This window comes from Mesoplodon mirus (genome assembly GCF_964341445.2).
Source record: "Mesoplodon mirus genome assembly, chromosome: 2".
Classification (NCBI taxonomy): Eukaryota; Metazoa; Chordata; class Mammalia; order Artiodactyla; family Ziphiidae; genus Mesoplodon; species Mesoplodon mirus.
Genome location: NC_138977.1, coordinates 177229501 through 177256171, shown reverse-complemented (window position 1 = coordinate 177256171; position 26671 = coordinate 177229501). Strand labels below are relative to the sequence as shown.

The 26671-nt window shown below is 46.5% G+C and overlaps 1 protein-coding gene across 1 annotated transcript; it reads left to right on the top strand.

The window, feature by feature from the left end:
- The first annotated feature begins 8288 nt into the window (after positions 1-8288).
- On the top strand, positions 8289-9537 carry LOC309809825 (heterogeneous nuclear ribonucleoprotein A1). Its single transcript, XM_082631288.1, has one exon. It carries the CDS (start codon positions 8310-8312, stop codon positions 9270-9272), a length of 963 nt encoding a protein of 320 aa, XP_082487414.1. The 5' UTR covers positions 8289-8309; the 3' UTR covers positions 9273-9537.
- The last annotated feature ends 17134 nt before the right edge of the window (positions 9538-26671 follow it).

Genomic DNA, 26671 nt, shown 5'->3' with positions numbered 1-26671 from the left:
TCAAAGAGGAAATCAAAAAATACCTAGAGACAAATGACAATGAAAACACGATGATCCAAAACCTACGGGATGCAGCAAAAGCAATTCTAAGAGGGAAGTTTATAGCAATACAAGCCTGCCTCAAGAATCAACAAAAATCTCAAGTAAACAATCTAACCTTACACCTAAAAGAACCAGAGAAAGAAGAAAAAACAAAACCCAAAGTTAGCAGAAGGAAAGAAATCATAAAGATCAGAGCAGAAATAAATGAAATAGAAACAAAGAAAACAATAGCAAACATCAATAAAACTAAAAGCTGGTTCTTTGAGAAGATAAATAAAATTGATAAACCTTTAGCCAGATTCATCAAGAAAAAGAGGGAGAGGACTCAAATCAATAAAGTTAGAAATGAGAAAGAAGAAGTTACAACAGACACCGCAGAAATACAAAGCATCATAAGAGACTATTACGAGGAACACTATGCCAATAAAATAGACAACCTGGAAGAAATGGACAAATTCTTAGAAAGGTATAACCTTCCAAGACTGAACCCGGGAGAAATAGAAAATATGAAAGACCAATCACAAGTAATGAAATTGAAACTGTGATTAAAAATCTTCCAACAAACAAAAGTCCAGGATTACATGGCCTCACAGGTGAATTCTATCAAATTCTATCACCTATTATTCTATCACCTCTTTAGAGAAGAGGTAACACCCATCCTTCTCAAACTCTTCCAAAAAAATTGCAGAGGAAGGAACATTCCCAAACCCATTCTATGAGTCCACCATAACCCTGATACCAAAACCAGACAAAGATACTGCAAAAAAAGAGAAAATTACAGACCAATTATCACTGATGAATATAGATGCAAAAATCCTCAACAAAATACTAGCAAACAGAATCCAACAACACATTAAAAGGATGACACACCATAATCAAGTGGGATTTGTCCCAGGGATGCAAGGATTCTTCAATATATGCTAATCAATCAATGTGATACAGCATATTAACAAATTGAAGGATAAAAACCATATGATCATTTCAATAGATGCAGAAAAAGCTTTTGACAAAATTCAACACCCATTTATGATGAAAACTCTCCAGAAAGTGGGCATGGAGGGAACCTACCTCAACATAATAAAGGCCATATATGACAAACCCACAGCAAACATCATTCTCAATGGTGAAAAACTGAAAGCATTCCCTCTAAGATCAGGAACAAGACAAGGATGTCCACTCTCACCACTATTATTCAACATAGTTTTGGAAGTCCTAGCCACGGCAATCAGAGAGGAAAAAGAAATAAAAGGAATCCAAGTTGGAAAAGAAGAAGTAAAACTGTCACTGTTTGCAGATGCCATGATACTATACACAGAGAATCCCAAAGATGCCACCAGAAAACTACTAGAGCTAATCAATGAATTCAGTAAAGTAGCAGGATACAAAAGTAATGCACAGAAATCACTTGCATTCCTATACACTAACAATGAAAGATCAGAAAGAGAAATTAAGGAAACAATCCCATTCACCATTGCAACAAAAAGAATAAAATACCTAGGAATAAACCTACCTATGGAGGTAAAAGACCTGTACTCAGAAAACTATAAGTCACTGATAAAAGAAATCAAAGATGATGCAGACAGATGGAGAGATATACCATGTTCTTGGATTGGAAGAATCAATATTGTGAAAATGACTATATTACCCAAAGCAATCTACAGATTCAATGCAACCCTATCAAATTACCAATGGCATTTTTTACAGAACTAGAACAAAAAAATCTTAAAATCTGTATGGAGACACAAAAGACCCCGAACAGCCAAAGCAGTCTTGAGAGAAAGAAACGGAGCTGGAGGAATCAGACACCCTGACTTCAGACTATACTACATAGGTACAGTAATCAAGACAATATGGTACTGGCACAAAAACAGAAATACACATCAATGGAACAGGATAGAAAGTCCAGAGATAACCCCTCGCACCTATGGTCAATTAATCAATGACAAAGGAGGCAAGGATATACAATGGAGAAAAGACAGTCTCTTCAATAAGTGGTGCTGGGAGAACTGGACAGCTACATGTAAAAGAATGAAATTAGAACACTCCCTAAAACCATACACAAAAATAAACTCAAAATGGATTAGAGACCTAAATGTAAGACTGGACACTATAAAACTCTTAGAGGAAAACATAGGAAGAACACTCTTTGACATAAATCACAGCAAGATCTTTTTTGATCCACCTCCTAGAGTAATGGAAATAAACACAAAAATAAACAAATGGGACCTAATGAAACTTAAAAGCTTTTGCACAGCAAAGGAAACTACAAACAAGATGAAAAGACAACCCTCCGAATGGGAGAAAATATTTGCAAATGAATCAACAGACAAAGGATTAATCTCCAAAATATATAAACACCTCATGCAGCTCAATATTAAAAAAACAAACAGCCTAATCCAAAAATGGGCAGAAGACCTAAATAGACATTTCTCCAAAGAAGATACACAGATGGCCAAGAAGTACATGGAAAGCTGCTCAACACCACTAATTATTAGAGAAATGTAAATCAAAACTACAATGAGGTATCACCTCACACTAGTTAGAATGGGCATCATCAGAAAATCTACAAACCACAAATTCTGGAGAGGGTGTGGAGAAAAGGGAACCCTCTTGCACTGTTGGTGGGAATGTAAATTGATACAGCCACTATGGAGAACAGTATAGAGGTTCCTTAAAAAACTAAAAATAGAATTACCGTATGACCCAGCAATCCCACTACTGGGCATACACCCTGAGAAAACCATAATTCAAAAAGAGTCATGTAGCAAAATGTTCACTGTGGCACTATTTACAATAGCCAGGTCATGGAAGCAACCTAAATGCCCATCGAAAGAAGAATGGATAAAGAAGATGTGGTACATATATACAAGGGAATATTACTCAGCCATAAAAAGGAACGACATTGGGTCATTTGTAGAGACATGAATGGATCTAGAGACTGTCATACAGAATGAAGTCAGTCAGAAAGAGGAAAACAAATATCGTATATTAACGCATATATGTGGAACCTAGAAAAATGGTGCAGATGAACCAGTTTGCAGGGCAGAAATAGAGACACAGATGTAGAGAACAAACATATGGACACCAAGAGGGGAAAGTGGCAGGGGGTGGTGGTGATGGTGGGATGAATTGGGAGATTTTGATTGACATATATACACTAATATATGTATAAAATAGATAACTAAGAATAACCTGCTGTATAAGTAATAAATAAAATAAAATTCAAAGAAAATAAAACAAAAACAAAGCATGCCATGCAGTTGCCACGTACAGCAGCCCAAGTCTATCTGAACTGATCCAGCGGCCCTCAAGAGAAAGGAGGTAAAGAAGATGGAATGAGGCCACTTGGCCTGCTGCCATCTGCAAACAAGAGACTGTGGAAGCCTGAATACACTCAAGAGTTGGTTACTGAATAAGAGAATCAAGTTCAATGGCTTCACCCTAGAAGAATGGGTCTGATGATTACAACAGGCAGTGTATTACAAATTGGGCACTTAAAAGCACAGGCATCATCCTAAGTCATTCCATTAACTCTAGAAGGTAATTATTGTCAATTATCCCCACAACACAGATGAGAAAACCAAACAACAGAGAAGTGAAGTAACTGGCTCAATGTCACACAGCTCATGAGTGGCAGAACCAGGGTTTAAATCCCGAGCCCAAGCCCCTCTGCTTCTCTCGTAGTTGTCAAAGCTGGGTCTCAGCTAAGATGGAGCATTAGGAAAGATCGTATCCGGGCCACAATGCAACAGAGTGGAACAAAACCATAGCCCAGGAGTAGGAACAGGAGACCACAAGGGAAAGAGAGGAGAGAGAAAAAGAGGAACTAAAACATGCTGAGCGCCTCCTCTGTGCTAAGAATTTGGCCAGCACTTTTCTCCCAATGGTTTTGACACTGAGGCAATGTCCCTGTTGCACAGAGAAGGAAAATGAGGTCCAGAGAAATCAGCCGAACTGCTCAGGGCTCACAGCTTTGAAGTGGTGGAGCCAGGCTTAGCATTCAAATAGGTCTGACTGTAAAGCCCACAGAAATTGGACTCAAAATTGGGGCTGAGTGGGCTGAGAAGGAAAGACAGAAAATGGGAAGATGGTCTGCATGTGAGGCAGGCAAAGCCTGGTTCCAGCAGGAGGACCATCTCTTTTCCCAGAGGCAATATTTGAAGAAAACTCAAGGCCAGAAAGCAATCACGGCTCTCAGAAGTGTTTCTGAATGAGAGGAAGGGTGTTCTGGATACAGCCCCTGCCCCCGGAGGCCACCAGGCACTCACAGCCCTTTTATAAGCCCCCTCCCGGCCGTCAAGCACAGAGTCCACTGTCCACCGAGCCATTTAATTTGGCAGGGCAAACACTGGTGATCAGTCAGAACGATTATCAAATGTCAATTAGAGCTCTGCCGTAATTGATGTCTACTTAACATACCATCGCCTGTTGTTGGATGCCAATTAAATGCCTAAACAATCCATCCCATTTTATTGTACCAGCAAGACAGTAATTGTACATTTCTCAGTCAGTAACTTTAGAGTTAATTTTATCATAAGCCTTTCGGAATATGGAAACCCAGAGAGGACTCTTAGGCAGATATTTAATTGATACGCTGCTTTGATATTGCTAAAGTCTATCAGATGTTCACTACCTTCCCCGGGAAATCAAATTATTCCTTTCTGTAAAGGTCAAACTCCACTCTTGGTATTGGGGCCATGCTTGGGTAAACACGTGTGACAGCAAGGAGCTGGGCAGGCGAGGAGGGAAGGGAGACAAGCACAGAGGGACTTGGCTTCCCTCCCTCCCTGCCCAGCCTGAGTATCTCTGGGAAGGGACTTGGGAACTGCCCGGGACTCAGCAGAATATGGGCTCTGGAGCAGCCAGGAGTGGGGATGTGTACAAGGCTGAGTCTCGGGCCCTGCACGTAGAGGACATACTATGCATGTTTCTCAGTTTGGTTTGGAGAGGGACCTTGGCACTCGGCTATCTGCACCCCATGGAAGAGTACAACGGCTACGTGGGAATCTGAGGCCAGATTCTGAATCTGTGGAGCAGCCAGAAGGCTGAGCAGAGCCCACCTGGCCTGTGAGAGGAAGTGGGTAAGGTGCACGTCCTGAGGTATGAGAGACAAGGCCTCAATCTGGACCATGGGAAGATGTGCCAGTTACTCCAGTGCCTTTCAGCTCTACAGGCAAAGAACGAGCTCTTTCAGACACCACGGAAGGAGTGGGAGGTGAGCGGACATGACCACTGCAGGTAACCCCAGTTCTGGGCAGTGTGACTGCCAGTCAAGGAAAACTCTTGGCAAAGCCTGAGTGACATGGAGAAAGAAACAGGAGGGAGTGGAAGGCCGTGTGGGGTGGCTTCCTGTCTGAAGTGATGCAAGGACACAGGAGATCATGCAAGCAGTACAATGCCTGGCATGTGCAGTGTGTAAGCAGCCAGTAACTGGACACTCTCACTCCCTGTCTTTGTGGGCACCGTGGCCCTCCCGGTAGACGCCTCACCAGCTCCCCGTCCCCAGGCCCCATGGCGGGGTTCTCAGTCTTGGCTGCATGTCACACTCATCTGGGAGGTGAAGAACTACCTGTGCCCTGACACAGAATTAGAATTTCGGGGGATGAGGTCCAGGTTTTAATATGTGCTGGAAGCTATAACCACTCTCACCTCCACCCAAATAGTCTAATATGCAGCTAAGTCTGAGGACCACTGACCTATGTCTGTGGTTTCCAGTGCAGCCTAAAACATTAGAATCACCTGGGGAGCTTTAAAAAAAAAAATCCCAGCTTCTGGGCCCTACTCACAGGGTCTGCTCATACACAGCTCCTCTGACGAGGGCGGGGTACCCCACCAGTCACCACCACTGAAGTCACTGATGGGGACTTGTTATACAAATGAGCCAAAGATGGCCTCTGTGTGCTGGCCTCCACATTGTTTTATTTCTTCACTGCAAGCTGAGATCCCTTAGCTCAAAAGCCTGCCAATGCTAAATTCAAATTTGTACACATCCGATTATTGTTAATATAGTCCAAACAAGCACCTTTTAGCCATTTAGAGAATGACTGCTTTGCAGACCACTTCACCCAGCAGCTGTTACGTACTGACAGGATGGGGCTTTGCAGTCACAAGGCCCCAAGCTGCTGAGGCCCATGCTGCTAAGAGACCTCACCAGACACATAAGCCCCCTCTCACTTCCCTTCTCTCCTGGGGAGTTCCCTTGCCCTCCTCCCCTCTGAGTAGCAGCCCTGAGCTGCCATGCCTTCTGGCCAGGCTCCTGCTACAACGGACTCCTTTCCCCCACACGCAACCCTGTCCGAGCATCACCCAGCAAAGCTTACTGTGTGTTACTGCCTCTTGTGGTCGTATCTTTTTCTTTAATCAGCCCCCCAAACCCTCACACCCCTACAGGACTGCAACCTCCTGAGAAGAAAGGGCAAGTGTGGACCCAGGGACCCACACCCATCAGGAGAAGTGGCCTTTCACGACAGGCCACGGAAGTGGGGATGGGCCCAAGACCCCTCTATTGAGAGGCGCTAGAGGTAAGGAACAATGCAGGCTGGTCCAGTGGGAACTGGAAATGCACTCTAGAAAACTCCCCCCGGGACCTGGAACTTATTTTTGTGCATGGAGTGAAGCCAAGGTTTAATTGTTCTGGTTTTCCAAATATTCTGGCAGAGGTTGCAACACCATCAACTAGATAATCATTGTTCTGCTATTTTGATATGCCATTTTTATTATGACCAAAATTCTAATATTACTTGAATACATTTCTGCATTTTAATATCATCCATTAATATATCCATTTCTGGACCAGTACCATATTCTTTCAATTACTGTCCCTTTATGATGGCTTTTATTATATGAAGGAAGTTTAATTCGTGGAAAATTTTCATCTCAGGATTTCCTTGGCTGTTCGATGTTCATGATTTTAGATGAACTTTAAGAATAATTTGATTAAGTGTTTAAAAAATAAAATAAGACCCTGATGATATTTTAACTGAACTGGAATTCTATGTGTAGACAAACTCGGAGAGAACTGCCATCTCTGGAGTGTTGGGTGTTCTGGTTTTTCATTCATTTACTGAATAAATCATTAGTGAGGTCTCCTATGTGCCAGGTGTACTGAAGGTGCTGGGACACTGTCAGACATGATCCCTGCCCTCTCAAAGCTTATTCTGAACTTTATTTATTTAAAGAATCATTCACACATAGATGAGAGTTGAACTGTGGCCACAGAGTGGCTGCAAGTGGGTCTTCGCTAATAAAGACAGGATTAGGACTCAGGACTCCAGTCCCCACTTCTCCCAGGGTGAGTGCTGGGACACAGCGCCAGCCCTCACTATCTCCGTGAACACCCAGGGGATGCCCTCCCTCAGGTGTGTGTCCAAATGGAGAGAGCCTGGGAGCCTGTTGAATGACTCAGAACAGGAGCAAGATGGGAAAAAATTGGAAATAAAATGTCTAGATGTGAGTCTTGAGGATCGTTCCTAATGGGTTCACCTTGGGAAGAGGATTGAGAGCCTAGCTCATTTCTTACTGCCCCAAAGGACCTTAGGGAGGCCTCGGGAGGAACTGCTGTCAACTGTTGTCAGGAAGACCCAGCAACACTTTGCTTTGTGGAGGGTGGAGGTGAGAAGGGCCACTGGACTGGGCAGCCTCCCTGACCCCTTCTTCTGGCCTCTGGGAGGCTGTGATGTCCTCGGTCCTCATGGGGTGGGTCAGCTGCTCCTGCTAAGCCTCTTCCCCAGCTTCTCCTCCCCACCCCACTCCCCAAGAGGCTTTCTTTAAAGCACAGCCTTGGACCCTTGGCTCAAATCCCTTCTCAGGGTCTCAACTTCCACCCTCCTGCCATAACTGGCCAACGCCAACTTTCTGTTCACTCAGATTCTAGCCCAGGGAGACCCATCTCCTCCATCCCGGTCGTACAGTCGGGCTGGCTTCTCTGCTTCCCCTGGTTCACCTCCTCACTTTCCGGCAAACATTCACCAGGGGCAGCTGGGTCTGGCCCTGAGGGAGATGCAGGGATGCAGGGACACACTGATGGATAAGACATGGTGTGTAGAGCAGACGAAGGAGTCAGCTCCAGGACAGAGAGCGACAAACAAGCCACCAGGAAAACCGACAACTCACAGAAGAGAAAATCTGAATGACCAACAAACATATGAAAAGAGGTTGAGGGCTTCCCTGGTGGCGCAATGGTTAAGAATCCACCTGGCTTTCTGCTCGTGGACGCCGCCGAGTAAGCATCGTTAACGTCTCCCCCGCCGCCCCCCTCCACTGCCGTCATGTCTAAGTCAGAGTCACCCAAAGAGCCCGAACAGCTGCGGAAGCTCTTCATCGGAGGTTTGAGCTTTGAAACAACCGATGAGAGTCTGAGGAGCCATTTTGAGCAGTGGGGAACGCTCACAGATTGTGTGGTAATGAGGGATCCAAACACCAAACGCTCCAGAGGCTTCGGGTTTGTCACATATGCCACTGTGGAGGAGGTGGATGCGGCCATGAATGCAAGGCCACACAAGGTGGATGGAAGAGTTGTGGAACCAAAGAGGGCCGTCTCAAGAGAAGATTCTCAAAGACCTGGTGCCCACTTAACTGTGAAAAAGATTTTTGTTGGTGGCATTAAAGAAGACACTGAAGAACATCATCTAAGAGATTATTTTGAACAGTATGGGAAAATTGAAGTGATTGAAATCATGACTGATCGAGGCAGTGGCAAAAAGAGAGGCTTTGCTTTCGTAACCTTTGATGACCATGACTCTGTAGACAAGATTGTCATTCAGAAATACCACACTGTGAATGGCCACAACTGTGAAGTAAGGAAAGCCCTATCTAAGCAAGAGATGGCTAGTGCCTCATCCAGCCAAAGAGGTCGAAGTGGTTCTGGAAACTTTGGTGGTGGTCGTGGAGGTGGTTTTGGTGGGAATGACAACTTTGGTCGTGGAGGAAACTTCAGTGGTCGAGGTGGCTTTGGTGGCAGCCGTGGTGGTGGTGGATATGGTGGCAGTGGGGATGGCTATAATGGATTTGGTAATGATGGAAGCAATTTTGGAGGTGGTGGAAGCTACAATGATTTTGGCAGTTACAACAATCAATCTTCCAATTTTGGACCCATGAAAGGAGGAAACTTTGGAGGCAGAAGTTCTGGCCCCTATGGTGGTGGAGGCCAATACTTTGCCAAACCCCGAAACCAAGGTGGCTATGGTGGTTCCAGCAGCAGCAGTAGCTATGGCAGTGGCAGAAGGTTTTGATTACTGCCAGGAAACAAAGCTTAGCAGGAGAGGAGAGCCAGAGAAGTGACAGGGAAGCTACAGGTTACAACAGATTTGTGAACTCAGCCAAGCACAGTGGTGGCAGGGCCTAGCTGCTACAAAGAAGACATGTTTTAGACAATACTCATGTGTATGGGCAAAACTCGAGGACTGTATTTGTGACTAATTGTATAACAGGTTATTTTAGTTTCTGTTCTGTGGAAAGTGTAAAGCATTCCAACAAAAGGGTTTTAATGTAGATTTTTTTTTTTTTGCACCCATGCTGTTGATTGCTAAATGTAATAGTCTGATCATGACGCTGAATAAATGTGTCTTTTTAAAAAAAAAAAAAAAAAAAGAATCCACCTGGCCAATGCAGGAGACATGGGTTCAAGCCCTGGTCCGGGAAGATCCCACATGCCATGGAGCAACTAAGCCTACATGCCACAACTACTGAGCCTGTGCTCTAGAGCCCACGAGCCACAACTACTGAGCCCACGAGCCACAACTACTGAAGCCCATGCACCTAGAGCCCCTGCTCCACAACAAGAGAAGCCACCGCCATGAGAAGCCCGTGCACCACAATGAAGAGTAGCCCCCGCTCACCACAACTAGAGAAAGCCTGCATGCAACAACAAAGACCCAGCATAGCCAAAAATAATAAATATATAAATTTAAAAAAAAGAGAGAGAGAGAAAAGACAAAAGGTTGAGCCTCAACAGTCATGGGGCAAGGAGAATGAAACACAACTTCCTTCTCTTCTACTCAGAGTAACAAACATTGAAAAGTCACCTAACAGTCAGTGTTGGTGAGGTTTGAGGGTAGCTCAGAACTGAAATCCCTTAGGGGCATGTGAGCAGGTACAACAGCCTGGTGAGAACTCAGTCAAAGTTTATTAAAAGTGAGGATGCATGGACTCTACATACTTATGAGCCAACAATTCTACCACTGGGTTATCTGCTGATACCTTCCTGCCTGTGATCTCAGGAGACACACGCAAGAACATTCCCTGTAGCACGTTTATAACACTGAAAAATCAAAAACAGAGCCATTCATTGGGAGGAGAAAAAGGACAAGTAAACTACAGTTTATTCTTAAAATCAAAAGCCCTCCATTATGGTACAAATGAGCAAAACATATTTACATAAATCAACATGGATAATTCTCAAGAGCATAATGTTTGAATAGGATTCCATCCAACTGCAGGAGCCTGGGAACGGAAGGAAAGGAAACGGGGAATTGGGGTTTTGGTGGTATTTTTTAATATCTATTTCTTCAAAACAAATGTGGCAAGCTGTTGTTATCTATCAAATCTGGGTTTTAAATACATATTTGTTATTTCCTGTAGTCTAATATTCCATAATAAAAAATTTTAAAGAATATTATATAGCACAGTCCTTAAGGAACTTCCAGGCTCCTGGGGACATGAGACAAGAAGGCAGCTGTTAAAACCGATAAAGAAAGAGCCAGCACAGAGAGCCTGAGCACAGACAAATGCCTGGGAAAACCTGGGGGACGCATCACAGAACAGGTGACACTATCTGGGTCCTGAGGGATACACAGCAGTTTTTCTAGCTGGATGGCAGGGGTGGCTGGGCACCTCAGGCATATGCATATGCAAAGCATAAGCATGGGAAAATCACGATGTTTGGAGGACCTGGACTGGTCTGAGGAGGCTGTATACAGGGGAAGAGGCCTATCCAGGAAAGGTTCTGTCATCACACTAAGGACTCTGGCCTCATCCTGTGGGAGTGAGAACCACTGGGTTAGTGAAAGAGGAGTGGCATGCTGAGGTTTTATGTTCCACAGAAATGTCTCAGACAGTAATGATTCTGGAGGGAGAAAAGAAAAATGGGGGCTCAAAATAAGGCATCAGCAAGGCAGGCAGAAAAGAGGATGGACCTAAGAGCTATATGGGTGGAAATCCCACATCTGTGGGACCCATGCTGATTTGCCTTCCTAAAACCTCCCAGTGGGCTCTGGGCTGGACCCTGCTTCATCCCACCTGCCTCCCTGTCATCAAGCATTGTCAGAATGAATCACCAGACTCAGGCAATGATGGAGGACCATCATTTGGGGACCATGTGATTCAGGTGGATTCCATGGCCCGGGCCTGGCCAACCAGAGCACTGCATTTCGACTGGCACGGGGGTTGTTTTAGGGATGGGCACACGGCCAGAGTCAAAGGTAGGCAATGACACGTTCCTGGATGCCCTAGATGTCCCTCTTTCCCCAGAGCCTGCCAGGATGTGGCTGCACTGCCAGGGGTACGGGTCTAACCACGACAGGGAGCCTGAGACAAGACCCAACATGGGAAGAATGGAGTGCAAAGCAGGAAAAACAAGAAATGGCACACTTATGGCTTCCTTTAAGCCCCAATCAAGCCACATCGAATCCCTTCTGCTTAAGCCAGTTTGGATCTAGTTTTCTGTCATCTACTTGAGTCAATCCCATGGCTTCACCCCTGGCCCAGCATGGAGTCAGCTGCCCTGTCTTCAATGTCAGGTCCCTTCCTTGGCCCCTTAGACTGTGGTCTGTCTCCTCCCAGGCCTGCTGGTGCCCAGGCCGACCACCTGAGGTTTGCATCCCATAGGATCCCTGGGGTCATCCCCAGGAACACCTGCACTAGGCCTAAAGGAGCAAATGCCTGATGTAAGAAGACCAGAGCAACTGCTAGAAGGACCCTGGCGAGGGGGCTCAGAGGGCCACAAACACCCTCTCCTCCAGGAAACACAAAAGTCATACACTGCTTCTTCATCCTCCTTATTGAAATGGGGCCTTCCACCATGGTTACATTGCAACAGGCATATCTAACATCACCCCTTTCAATCTGTGACAGCCATTTCTGCATTGTCTTGTCATCGCCATTAACATAGAAAGAGCTCTATAATGACTACAAGCCTTACCGAGCATCCTTTCCGTTTATCTCATTATAAATAAAACTATCTTGTTATTTGGGTAAACTAGAAAAAGAAACGTTCTGTGTCAGATGTCACGGGGCAATTGCTTCTCATTATTTCATCATATCGAAAGGAGTTAGAGCGGCTGCTGAAAATCTGCTCCCGTTTTTGAGTTTCAGAAAAGAAGCTTGGACATCAAACCCAGTGGATCCTATGGGGCCCCTGCGTTTTCTGACAACTCCCTGGTATTTTCTGTCTTTGCACAAAGCAGTGCCCAGAAAGACATGAGATGGTGGGGAATGGTGAGGGGGTGGAGATAGGGGAGATCCAGAGCTGGCCAGCAATTCCCCCAGTCACCCACCATGTCCAAGTGGGCAGCAAGGGGGGGGGAAGGGGAGCCCGCAGTGATTGGCCAAAGCCAGCTGTCAATGCCCCACAGGAAGCCTCCAGAGGCTTCTACCTACCCCATCAAACAAGAGGGTGGAACCTTGTGAAGCTGCCTCGCCTCCTCTTTCTCTGAGTTCTAATGGTGGACCTGCATGGGCTGTGGCCTGCCCACCACAACTCGGCCCACTGCTCACATCATGGCTTTTCCTGGCTGGTGGCTGACTGCTGTGGACACCTGTGCTAGGCCCTCAGGTCCCTATTCGCAGTGCTTTATGGCTCTGGGGAAGGAAACCACTTCCTGGCGTGTAAACTCAGGGCAAATCAGGATCTTTACACCACAAAGTTGTACTTAAATTATGGGAGGACCATGAAGTCTGTAATGCTTGGAAACCCTGATTCACCGGTGACAGTACCTGCTGTGGCATCAGAATGGAGACGGGACAACGGCCTTACCTCCACCCAACAGAGGAAAGAAGACAAAATCAGAATCTACCCATAGGCAGCAACTGTTCCATAAGCAGAAGGCTTACAGGACTGGGAGACGACTAATACTGAGGCTGCAGTGTCAAGCCGCCTCGTCTGTAAAGTCTAGAAGTTCCACCCAGGGTGATGTTGGGTGGAAAACCGGCCCCTCACCTTGTGCAGGCCATTTGCCTGAGCCCTGACAGGAGATCATGTCCTCTCCCCGCCAAACATACACATACACACACACACACACACTCACACTCACACCACACACACGCACCATACATACACACCATATATAACTCACTCATATCACATACTCACACCACATATGCACACTGTACACACACACCACACACACTACATGCACACCACTCATATACACACCCCCACATACACACCATACACACACACACACACACAACAAAAACTCCTCCCCCAGGAAAACCAATGGCAGTCTAGCTTGCACAATCTTCAAAATATTAGTGTCTCCATGAAGTCTTTTATATCATGGAATTGGGCTGTAACTCATTCAGACCTGACCCAAAAATGGCACTAATCGTTCAGCTTTGCTGGACAACCACCACAAACACTCAGTGGCATGTGACGGTCAGCACTTATTCTCATTCTTATGAATGTGGCCCACTGAAGACCACCAGTTGAGGCTGGGCTCAGCAGGGCAGCCCTGCTTCAGCTGTGATCTCCCCACTATGGGCTGGCACCTGTTCTATATGAGCTCATCCTGGGGCCCAGGATGAAAGGGCAGCAGCTATGGGGGAAGCTGGCCTCATGTTCGATCCCCAGAGCCCAGGAGGGCACAGCCAATCTGTCAAGGACATCACAAAGCCCCGGGCACCCCTCACAGATGGACAGGGGATGGATCCCAGCTCTGTCACTGCTTCAGACTGAATTGTTGGTTTCCCTTCAAAATATCACATGTCGAAATCCTAATCCCCAACATGACGGTATTTGGAGCTGGGGCCTCTGGGAAGTAGTTAAACCCTGTGGGTGGACCTCTTGTGAATGGGATTAATGCCCTTCAAACAGAGACCCCTCATCCCTCTGCCAAGTAAGGTTACAGTGTGAAGACAGCATTCAATTAGGAAGTGGGCTCTCACCAGAACCCGACTAAGCTGGCACCCTGATCTCATACTTCCAGCCTCCAGAACTGTGAGAAGTAAATTTCTGTTGTTTATAAGCCTATTCCATTGTAGCAGCCCAAATAGACAAAGACAGTCACCCTGTGTTAACCCCCCTCCTCCAAAAAGAAAAACATGGCTGGACCTCCCCCAAAGGGGGGAAGAATGATGATCATCCTTGGGCTCTTCTACTTCTCCCCCCACTTTTGGTTCATTTTCCAATTTTCTCTCTTCTACACCATCCTGCTCTCCCCCAGACCCCCAGAGTCTGGGGTGGGCGGGGACTGTAGCCAAGAAGGCAGCGTGCCTGTGGGGCTCCCTCTGGGCTTGGGCTCGGCCTCCTTGGAACACTGGCACAGCTTCTTGCCGGACTTGCCTCTGCCCTACCGTCCTCCGTGGAGCCCTGTGGGGTCACGTGGAAAACCTGGGTTTGGAGTCAGGAGGGTCTGGGTTTGACCGTACCCGCTCACCCTGCTTGGCAGCTGACACGGGCAACAACAGTGGAGAAGGCCTTTGTTGTTTTTTTGTTTTGTTTTGTTTGTTGTTGTTGTTTTTTGCGGTACGTGGGTCTCTCACTGTTGTGGCCTCTCCCGTTGTGGAGCACAGGCTCCGGACGCGCAGGCTCAGTGACCATGGCTCACGGGCCCAGCCGCTCCGCGGCATGTGGGATCTTCCCGGACCGGGGCACGAACCCGTGTCCCCTGCATCGGCAGGCAGACTCTCAACCACTGCGCCACCAGGGAAGCCCCGAGAAGGCCTTTGTATAAGACCCAACCCAACTAACGCCTCAGGACACACCGCTCCAGAGCACCTGTGTACCCCTCCTCAGGACCCAGACAGTGGAAGAGGCCCGGTGGTTGGGATGAAGAGGAGGCAAAGCTGAGATGGTGGTGGGGCCGGTGAGAGCGGTGGGCACAGGGCCGCCTGATCCTGGCTGGGCCTGGGACCCCTCAGGTGAGGCCGAGGAGGACAGAACGTGCCCTGAGGCCGCACGCCACTCTCCTCCAGCTTCCCCCAGCAAAGTCACGCCTGACCGGCGACCGGCGAGGGAAGGGGGGAGGGGAAGAGCTTCCCCAGGCACCCAACGGAAGCATTCACCCAAAGCGACTGCATTTTACTGAAAAGTCACAGACTTACCTCAGGTTGTCACAGTGTCGCTCTCTAGTGGAAACGGGGGCTGTGAGCCACGCAGAATTGTGTCGTAGAGAAGTAACAAGACTATTTTGATACACCCAAGTCCATGACGGTCAAATTCACGTCTGCCGCGTGCTGGGAAGGAACTCAAGCAGCAGAGTCGACGGGTGTGCCCGGGCTGACCACTGACTGCACAGAGGGTGGTCGGGGCACCGCTCGGAGGGGCACTACGGGCAGAGACCGGAACGCCCAGGGCTCCTCCGGCCCATGTGTGCAGGCGCTGCGGGGTCGGAAAATGAGAGCTGAACGGTCTGCAAGGGAAAGACCCACAGCACCAGAATAATGAAAAGTGGGGATTTGCTCATCAGCGGAGCCTGGGCATTGGAGCTGCTGCATCACGGACCGGCTCGTGTGCCCCAGGGACCTACCTGAGCCAGGCAGGAAGTGAAAGGGCCTGTGGGCACGTGGATGGCGGCCTTCCGGCGCGGAGGAGGGGCTTGGGGGGCACGCGGTGACCACGGCCCCGCCCACTCCTCCCACCCTCCCTGCCGCTCAGATGCGCAGCCTCCCAGGTGCTGACAGTGTTTGGGGCCTCAGGGGCCTGTGAGAGGGAGGCCCAGCCCTTCCACCTGAGTGGGAGTCGAGCATAGAGTTTGTGAGCTCTGCTGGCCAATCCTGGGAACGGCACGGCTCAGCCTAGAATGGACGTTGGAGGCGGGCGACATCTAGAGGCTCAGACAGGAACTGACACCTGGAAAGCCAGACGGAAGCCAAGGGCACAGAACAGAGGGCCCAGCCTCCTTTGCCCTAAGAGGTCGATCAGGAGCCCACGGGCACTCCACGTGGCTCCCCGCAGAACAGGCCTGGAGTACAGAGGGAGAAGCACTTTGGAGTCATTTAGACCTGAGTTCGAATCTCAGCTCACCGCTTCCAGCCAAGTGATGTGGATTAAGTATTTTTTCCTCCCTGAGCCTCAGTTTCCACCTCTGTAAAATGGGGATAATAACACCAGTCTATAGATATGGTCTCTGCCATACAAGTCACTCTGTGACAGCCCCTTGCACCCCTTCTCCCAGAAGCAGCCCTCTCCTGGCTAGTCACAGTCAGCAGTTCCTGGATGGCCCAATCAGAGCCCTCCCTTGGGATTCCCACACTGAGGCTGGAAAGCCAAAATGCCCAAAGGCCAGGGAATAAGCCCAGAAGTAGCTGTGTGAAATTGAGATGCCCCAGGGCCAAGTGCACAGCCCTGCAGGAACGTAGCATCAATCTGAAGGTCGTCAGAGGTCATCTGCAGATTGGCTATAGGCTACAGATGGGGAGGCAGGCAGAGACCTAGGGAGGGTGTCTGGTCCCCCAACAGATGACCAGCCTTCCAGGTTTTCCCAGGACTGAACGGACCTCTCGGGTGGTGAGACTTTCACTCCTAGAGCCAGGCCAAATCAGGACAAGATTGTCAACCTCTGGGCAGTCAGCAGAGGACTGTGCCAGGACCTGGCCTCTGGAATCTAATCACACAGAGATAGGCACTTGTGCACATACGACTGGGGCATCTGCCTGCCAAGCAGACAATGAGAACCGTGCTGGCTGGGAGCCCTGACTTCCAGGGCCACCACGGGCTGACCCCTCATAGACCCATCCACAGGAGACCTAATGAGTTCCCGAAGCAGGACGCTGGGGACACACATGCGTCGGGAGCCTTGCAGCTGCCTCCTCAGCACATTAACTGGCAGAACTTCTAATGATTTTAAATAAAACACTTTATGAAAGTCAAATTCCACATTTTTGCCCACTGCTATCTAAAGTTTTAAATTCCACGTTATCATACAGTCAGATATATTACAACTGTAACCAGCTACTCGTCTAGAGGACGTTCACCTTTTTGTCGATTTTCTTGTTTCCATGTTCTTGGCCTTGTTTTTACAGGAAATGCTGTCTCTGGAGCCTTTGAAAATATAACCCATCATTTTTCTACAGATGTCAATGCTGAGGACTCTGGGGGGCCCTCAATATGCACCCCATCTGCACCAGGGCTTGTAAACTTGCTTCTCCAGCCCCTGCAGCCTCGGGTCAGAGGGTGGGGTCACTTGGTTAACTGCACGTCCCTCAGGGATTAAGTGAAAGGGCATCTTCTCAGTGAGGCCTGCCCTGGCCTCCCAATCAAAAACAGAATCACACACACACCCTCACACAAGCTCCTCCTCTCCTGTCCTGCTCTTTTTTCTCTAGCACACATCACCATTTAAAGGTCCATGTATCTTCTTTTCTGTCTTTCCCACCAGAATGTAAGTTTCATGAAGGTAGGGATTTGTGTCTTTTTTCTCCATACTGGTGCATCCCTAACACCTTGAACTGGGGCAGACATAGAGCAAACACCTTAAAAATATTTGTTGAATAAAGAACTCCAGACTTTCACATAAAACACGGAAGAATCCCCCGGGAGTTATAAGACACCTCCCTGGTCCTTCACAAGTGGAATTCTGCACCATGGGTCAGCTTGTACTCTGGGCCTAGACCTGCCCTAGGTGTCTTACAAGAAACTCATTTCACCCCAGCAGTGCTGGAAGGTGTAGGTGGTGTTAGACAAGGATGCTGAGCTCAGATAGCAAGCCTGAGAAGCTGCCAGCTACTAGGAGAGCAGGGATTCAACCCTCGGGTGAGTCTAGGTCCTGGGACCTGCAGTGGTTAAGGTCAGACCCCACAGCCCTGTACCCCCTACAGTTGGATAGCTGTGGGCAAGCTCCTTAAGCTGACTGTGCTTCCTTTTTCTCACCTGTAAAACCAGGACCATGAGCACCTATGTCCCTGAGCGGGATTAAATGAGGTACCACGTGAGGCGTGGAGTGCTGGGCCTGTAGTGAGTGCCGGGCGCTGGAGCCGCTACTGCGCAGGCCCCAGCCCCTCTGTCACTGGGTCTGTACCTGGGCAGGGCCCCGTCGTCCCAACCTCTCCTTTGAGAGTCTGGAGGCTGATCCCCTGTATCACTCAGGACAGGACTGAAGGTCAGGAACCCCCGCTTCAGCTGTCAACTTTATGGCCAGCCCAATTCTCTCATCGTGCAGGCTCCCCAGCTGGGGGCAAAGGCTGGGGCCCTGTGAAACACAGACAGAGAAACAGACCCATGCCCGGAGGCGGGGAGGAGGAGAGAAGCGGAGACCGCAGAGGGTTCCTGATGGAGCCCCCAGCCTGCCTGTGGTTCCCAGGCCTCCGCGGCGCCCTGTCTCCGGCTCTGCTGCCCACCCCGCCGCCAGGACGAACCCCCAGCACAGACCCCCGTCAATCTCCCCTGCACTTGAGAAGTACTAATTGAGCCCTGTTAACATTTTCCATCTCTCAACAACCCTGCAGCGAAAAGCTACTGTTACCGTCCCCGACGATGGGCGGGAACCCAGGCTGCACCAGCTGTCCCCGCCTGGACGTCCTTGGAAACGAAGTCGGAGGAGACCTCCAGGTGCAGCGGCGTCCCCCTTAGATGCTCAAGGAATATTCCGCCCTGAAACAGGCGTACAAGGAGGGGGCCCAGGGGCCCTGCGACCCTAACAGGAATCGTCCTCGGTCCCCGGCCTGGCTGCCTTTCTCCCTACTGTCCCGACCCAGACCCAGACGCTGCTTCGGAACGGGAACCGCGCGCCCCCGTGTGGCCATTTCTGGGAACGCAGGTCATGGAACCTGGCCACCCCAGGTCAGAACCGGCTGGGAAAACGCCCTGGGGAGGAAGCACCACCGGGGGGCAGGAGGAGGAAGAGGGGCGGAGGTCCCTGCAGCACTTCCTCAGGCCTTACTCAAATTGGAAGACACTTGATAGAACAGGACCTCCTATGATAGCCACCCCCTAAGGAGCATCCTCTTCTCTTCCTCTTGGGGGCTTAAGCAGCACCTACTGGCCCAGGGTCTTGGCCCTCCCATGAGAACTTTAGCCTGAGCTGGGTGCAAGGCCCCTCCAGGGCTGCCCTAAAGATGTGGGACAGAACAAAAGAAGTGGCCCAGAGTAACAGGCAGCAAGACTAGCACTGCTCACTCAGCTTCATCCCTGCAGTCATTCAGCAGGACTGATGGAGTGCCCTCCAAGAGCCAGTCACCTTCCTGGCACCAAAGATGTGTCCTCTACAGGCTACTAGAGTCTTTGAGATCTATCCCCAAAATTCAGACTTACCAAAGAGCCAAGGCCCCACAGTGAATCCTGTGCACCACAGCCGGAGGCTTCTCATCATTCCCTGCCCTCCTTCCAGCCCCAGGTGGAGGCCTCCTGCACATCTGGCTCCCCTAATGTGGAAACTTATACTTAAGGAGGAGTTACTGTGTGGGAGGCACACACACTGCTCCAATAACTCACGTGGGCACTGGTCCTACCTAATCTTTTTTTTTTTTTGCAGTACGCGGGCCTCTCACTGCTGTGGCCTCTCCCGTTGCGGAGCACAGGCTCCGGACGCGCAGGCTCAGCAGCCATGGCTCACGGACCCAGCCGCTCCGCGGCATGTGGGATCCTCCCGGACCGGGGCACGAACCCTTGTCCCCTGCATCGGCAGGCGGACTCTCAACCACTGCGCCACCAGGGAAGCCCCCGTCCTACCTAATCTTATCTAAGATGGAGTATGCCCTTAAATGCATTAGGAGTAAACCGGAAAGTTTGAAGAAGCCCATCCAGGCAAGTTGTCATCACATTTTAGCCAGTCTGCCCAGGGTACATGGAAGAGGTTGATGCCATCTTTTGGATTTTGCCAGAGATTCCTGTTGTCCTCCAACAGCGCTCTAAAGAAATTTTGCTTCATTTAGTCATTATGCAGAGCATGGCACACTGGGATCTGTTGACATTCACTTGACATGACTGTGAGGGTTTGTTACTGATTGGGTAGTCAGAGAAAAGCCACTGAAACTTCTGGGAAATTGACTCAATATTGTAACACATGATGTAGAAAAAAATGGACTCACAGTAATGATGAGCTCAGTTATGATTGGGGACTTGTGGTTCCTTCATGGTTGAAAGTGTGTGCACTTGTATGCACTTGGGATTTTTATAGTTTACTGAAACGTTATGCTCGCATCTCCCTGACTCTAGCATTTTCAAAATCCAGAGGAAATCTGCAGAGATTGGCTTCTTAAAGCTATAACCAATGCAAAAGCAAATCAGAGTGTGCTAGAGGGTGGAGTCCAAACCCTGGCCCCTGGACCTAGACCCTGAAGAGGACTCACCAATATATACCTGGAAACTGAAGAATATTTTACAAAGGAGAGACCTACTTCAGGTACATGGGGTTGTTCATTTTGGACTTCAGAAAAACAGACCTGCTTTCTGCTTCTTCCTCTCCCGCTGTTGGCAATACACCCACACCCCCATCCCAGGACTATTTACACACATACAGAGAACCAGATGTCCCAACTGACAGAGCAAAGTTGTTTGAGACTACTGAACATTTTAGTCAAATTCTCCAACTCGAACCCAGCTTTGGTATGGTTCGTATGAGCGTCTTGCAAATCCCCTCTGGAGCCAGCCTGTATTTGGAAGACAAAGACAAGTATTCTTCTCTTGATAGCACAGAAGATTCTTAAGAGTCCTGGGCATCACAGGGCAACCACACTGCCAAGTCCACCTGCTCTCTGGTAGGAACCAGGAAGAGGAGGGTAAATGGTCTGGACCAGCACTAATAGAAATGCAATGCTAGCCACATATGTGATTTTAAATTTTTTAAAAGACACATTTAAAAATTGTAAAAGAAATAAATGAAATTAATTTTAATGACATGTTTTATTAAGCCCAATATGAAAAAATTTATTCCAAATGTAAAGAGTATAAAAATTATTAGTGAGATATTCTATATGAAATCCGGATTTTATACTTACAGGACATCTCAATTCAGACTAGCCACATTTCAAGAGCTCAGTAGCAATGTGTGGCTCACAGCCACTTTACTGGACTGTTCAGGTCTAAAGTTCATTTCTGCGAGTTCACGACACAACTGAGCACCATCATTGTCATTCTCCAAAGTCCAAACCAGGGTGTCAGGTCCTCAGTGCTGCTTCTGGAATATAACTGGGCCAAAAGTACCAAACCTGTGGGTACCGGGGCCTGTAAAATCTAGTGGATAGGAGATTGGTTCAAGATGGCGGAGTAGAAGGACATGCTCTCACTCCCTCTTGTGGGAGCACTGGAATCACAACTAACTGCTGAACAATCATCGACAGGAAGACACTGGAACTCACCAAAAAAGATACCCCACATCCAAAGACAAAGGAGAAGCCACAATGAGACGGTAGGAGGGGTGCAATCACAATAAAATCAAACCCCATAACTTTTGGGTGGGTGACTCACAAACTGGAGAACACTTATACCACAGAAGTCCACCCACTGGAGTGGAGGTTCTGAGCCCCACGTCAGGCTTCCCAACCTGGGGGCCCGGCAACAGGAGAAGGAATTCCTAGAGAATCAGACTTTGAAGGCTAGCGGAATTTGATTACAGAACTTTGACAGGACTGGGGGAAACAGAGACTCGACTCTTGGAGGGCACACAAAGTAGTGTGTGCATTGGGACCCAGGGGAAGGAGCAGTGACCCCATAGGAGACTGAACCACCCCTACCTGCTAGTGTTGGAGGGTCTCCTGCAGAGGCGGGGGGTGGCTCTGTCTCACTGTGAGGACAAGGTCACTGGCAGCAGAAGTTCTGGGAAGTACTCCTTTGCGTGAGCCCTCCCAGAGTCCGCCATTAGCCCCACCAAAGAGCCCGGGTAGGCTCCAGGGTTGGGTCACCTCAGGCCAAACAACCAACAAGGAGGGAACCCAGCCCCACCCATCAGCAGACAAGTGGATTAAAGTTTTACTGTGCTCTGCCCACCAGGACAACACCCAACTCTACCCACCACCAGTCCCTCCCATCAGGAAAATTGCACAAGCCTCTTAGATAGCCTCATCCACCAGAGGTCAGACAGCAGAAGCAAGAACTACAATCCTGCAGCCTGTGGAACAAAAACCACATTCACAGAAAGATAGACAACATGAACAGGCAGAGGACTATGTACCAGATGAAGGAACAAGATAAAACCCCAGAAAAACAACTAAATGAAGTGGAGATAGGCACCCTTCCAGAAAAAGAATTCAGAATAATGATAGTGAAGATGATCCAGGACCTTGGAAAAAGAATGGAGGCAAAGATCAGGAAGATGCAAGAAATGTTCAAGAAAGACCTAGAAAAATTAAAGAACAAACAAACAGAGATGAACAATACAATAACTGGAAAGAAAAATACTAGAAGGAATCAATAGCAGAATAACTGAGGCAGAAGAACGGGTAAGTGACCTGGAAGACAGAATGGTGGAATTCACTGCTGCAGAACAGAATAAAGAAAAAAGGAATGAAAAGAAATGAAAACAGCCTAAGAGACCTCTGGGACAACATTGAACAAACCAACATTCACATTATAGGGGTCCCAGAAGGAGAAGAGAGAGAGAAAGGACCCGTGAAAATATTTGAAGACATTATAGTTGAAAACTTCCCTAACACGGGAAAGGAAACAGCCACCCAAGTCCAGGAAGCACAGAGAGTCCCATACAGGATTAACTCAAGGTGAAACACACCGAGACACATACTAATCAAATTGGCAAAAATTAAAGACAAAGGAAAATTATTGAAAGCAGCAAGGGAAAAATGACAACACACAAGGGAACTCCCATAAGGTTAAGAGCTGATTTCTCAGCAGAAACTCTACAAGCCAGAAGGAAGTGGCATGACATATTTAAAGTGATGAAAGGGAAGAACCTACAACCAAGATTACTCTAACCAGCAAGGATCTCATTCAGATTTGATGGAGAAATCAAAAGCTTTACAGACAAGCAAAAGCTAAGAGAATTCAGCACCACCAAACCAGCTGTACAACAAATGCTAAAGGAACTTCTCTAACTGGGAAACACAAGAGAAGAAAAGGACCGACAAAAACAAACCCCCCAAAATTAAGAAAATGGTAATAGGAACATACATATCGATAATTACCTTAAACGTGAATGGATTAAATGCTTCAACCAAAACACACAGGCTGTCTGGATGGATACAAAAACAAGACCCATATATATGCTGTCTACAAGAGACCCACTTCAGACGTAGGGACACATACAGACTGAAAGTGAGCATATGGAAAAAGATATTCCATGCAAATGGAAATCAAAAGAAAGCTGGAGTAGCAATACTCATATCAGATAAAATAGACTTTAAAATAAAGAATGTTACAAGAGACAAGGAAGGACACTACATAATGATCAACGGATCAATTCAAGAAAAAGATATAACAATTACATATGCACCCAACATAGGAGCACCTCAATACATAAGGCAACTGCTAACAGCTATAAAAGAGGAAATTGACAGTAACACAATAATAGTGGGGGCTATAATACCTCACTTACAACAATGGACAGATCATCCAAACAGAAAATTAATAAGGAAACACAAGCTTTAAATGACACAATACACCAGTTAGATTTAATTGATATTTCTAGGACATTCCATCCAAAAACAGCAGATTACACTTTCTTCTCAAGTGCCCATGGAACATTCTCCAGGATAGATCACATCTAGGGTCACAAATCAAGCCTCAGAAATTTAAGAAAATTAAAATCATATCAAGCATATTTTCTGACCACAACGCTATGAGATTAGAAAACAATTACAGGGGAAAAAATGTAAAAAACACAAATACATGGAGGCTAAACAATATGTTAATAAATAACCAAGAGATCACTGAAGAAATCAAAGAGGAAATCAAAAAATACCTAGAAACAAATGACAATGAAAACACGATGATCCAAAACCTATGGGATGCAGCAAAAGCAGTTTTAAGAGGGAAGTTTATAGCAATACAAGTCTACCTCAAGAAACAAGAAAAATCTCAAATAAGCAATCTAACCTTACACCTAAAAGAACTAAAGAAAGAAGAACAAACAAAGCCCAAAGTTAGCAGAAGGAAAGAAATCATAAAGATCAGAGCAGAAATAAATGAAATACAAAGAAAACAATAGCAAAGATCAATTAAACTAAAAGCTGGTTCTTTGAGAAGATAAACAAAATTGATAAACCATTAGCCAGACTCATCAAGAAAAAGAGAGAGAGGACTCAAATCAATAAAATTAGAAATGAAAAAGGAGAAGTTACAACAGACACCGCAGAAATACAAAGCATCCTAAGAGACTACTACAAGCAGCTCTATGCCAATGAAATAGACAACCTGGAAGAAATGGACAAATTCTTAGAAAGGTATAACCTCCCAAGAGTGAACCAGGAAGAAACAGAAAATATGACCAGACCAATCACAAGGAATGAAATTGAAACTGTGATTTAAAATCTTCCACAAATAAAAGTCCAGGATTAGATGGCCTCACAGGTGAATTCTGTCAAACTTTTAGAGAAGAGCTAACACCCATCCTTCTCAAACTCTTCCAAAAAATTGCAGAGGAAGAAACACTCCCAAACTCATTCCATGGGGCCACCATCACGCTGACACCAAAACCAGACAAAGATACTACAAAAAAAGAAAATTAGAGACCAATTATCACTGATGAATATAGATGCAAAAATCCTCAACAAAGTACTAGCAAACAGAAGCCAACAACACATTAAAAGGATCATACACCATGATCAAGTGGGATTTATCCCAGGGAGCAAGGATTCTTCAATTTATACAAATCAATCAATGTGATACACCATATGAACAAATTGAAGAATAAAAACTATATGATCATCTCAATAGAGGCAGAAAAAGCTTTTGACAAAATTCGACACCATTTATGATAAAAACTCTCCAGAAAGTGGGCATAGAGGGAACCTACCTCAACATAATAAAGGCAAACCCACATAATACGACAAACCCACAGCAAACATCATCCTCAATGGTGAAAAACTGAAAGCATTTCCTCTAAGATCAGGAATAAGACAAGGATGTCCACTCTCACCACTATTATTCAACATAGTTTTGGAAGTCCTAGCCATGGCAATCAGAGAAGAAAAAGAAATAAAAGGAATACAAATTGGAAAAGAAGAACTAAAACTGTCACTGTTTGCAGATGCCAAGATACTATATATAGAGAATCCTAAAGATGCCACCAGAAAACTACTAGAGCTAATCAATGAATTCAGTAAAGTTTCAGGATACAAAATTAATGCACAGAAATCTCTTGCATTCCTATACACTAATGATGAAAAATCTGAAAGAGAATTTAAGGAAACACTCTAATTTACCACTGTAACAAAAAGAATAAAATACCTATGATTAAACCTACCTATGGAGGTAAAAGACTTGTATGCAGAAAACTGTAAGACACTGATTAAAAAATTAAAGATGGCACAAATAGATGGAGAGATATACCATGTTCTTGGATTGGAAGAATCAATATCGTGAAAATGACTATACTACCCAAAGCAATCTACAGATTCAATGCAATCCCTGTCAAATTACCAATGGCATTTTTTACAAAACTAGAACAAAAAATCTTAAAATCTGTATGGAGACACAAAAGACCCCGAATAGCCAAAGCAGTCTTGAGAAAAAGAAATGGAGCTGGAGGAATCAGACTCCCTGACTTCAGACTATAAATCAAGAAAATATTTTACTGGCACAAAAACAGAAATATAGATCAAGGGAACAGGATAGAAAACCCAGAGATAAGCCCACACACCTATGGTCAACTAATCTATGACAAAGTAGGCAAGGATATACAACGGAGAAAAGACAGCCTCTTCAATAAGTGGTGCTGGGAAAACTGGACAGCTACATGTAAAAGAATGAAATTAGAACACTCTCTAACACCATACACAAAAATAAACTCAAAATGGATTAGAGACCTAAATGTAAGACCAGACACTATAAAACTCTTAGAGGAAAACATAGGAAGAACACTCTTTGACATAAATCACAGCAAGATCTTTTTTGATCCACCTCCTAGAGTAATGGAAATAAAAACAAAAATAAACAAATGGGACCTAATGAAACTTAAAAGCTTTTGCAAAGCAAAGGAAACTACAAACAAGATGAAAAGACAACCCTCAGAATGGGGGAAAATATTTGCAAATGAATCAACAGACAAAGGATTACTCTCCAAAATACATAAACACCTCATGCAGCTCAATATTAAAAAAACAAACAACCCAATCCAAAAATGGGCAGAAGACCTAAATAGACATTTCTCCAAAAAAGACATACAGATGGCCAAGAAGCACATGAAAAGCTTCTCAGCATCACTAATTATTAGAGAAATGCAAATCAAAACTACAGTGAGATATCACCTTACACCAGTTAGAATGGGCATCATCAGAAAATCTACAAACCACAAATGCTGGAGAGGGTGTGGAGAAAAGGGAACCCTCTTGCACTGTTGGTGGGAATGTAAATTGATACAGCCAC

Excerpts from the sequence above, each read along its gene's own strand:
- LOC309809825 (XM_082631288.1), top strand. The coding sequence starts at position 8,310 with ATGTCTAAGTCAGAGTCACCCAAAGAGCCCGAACAGCTGCGGAAGCTC.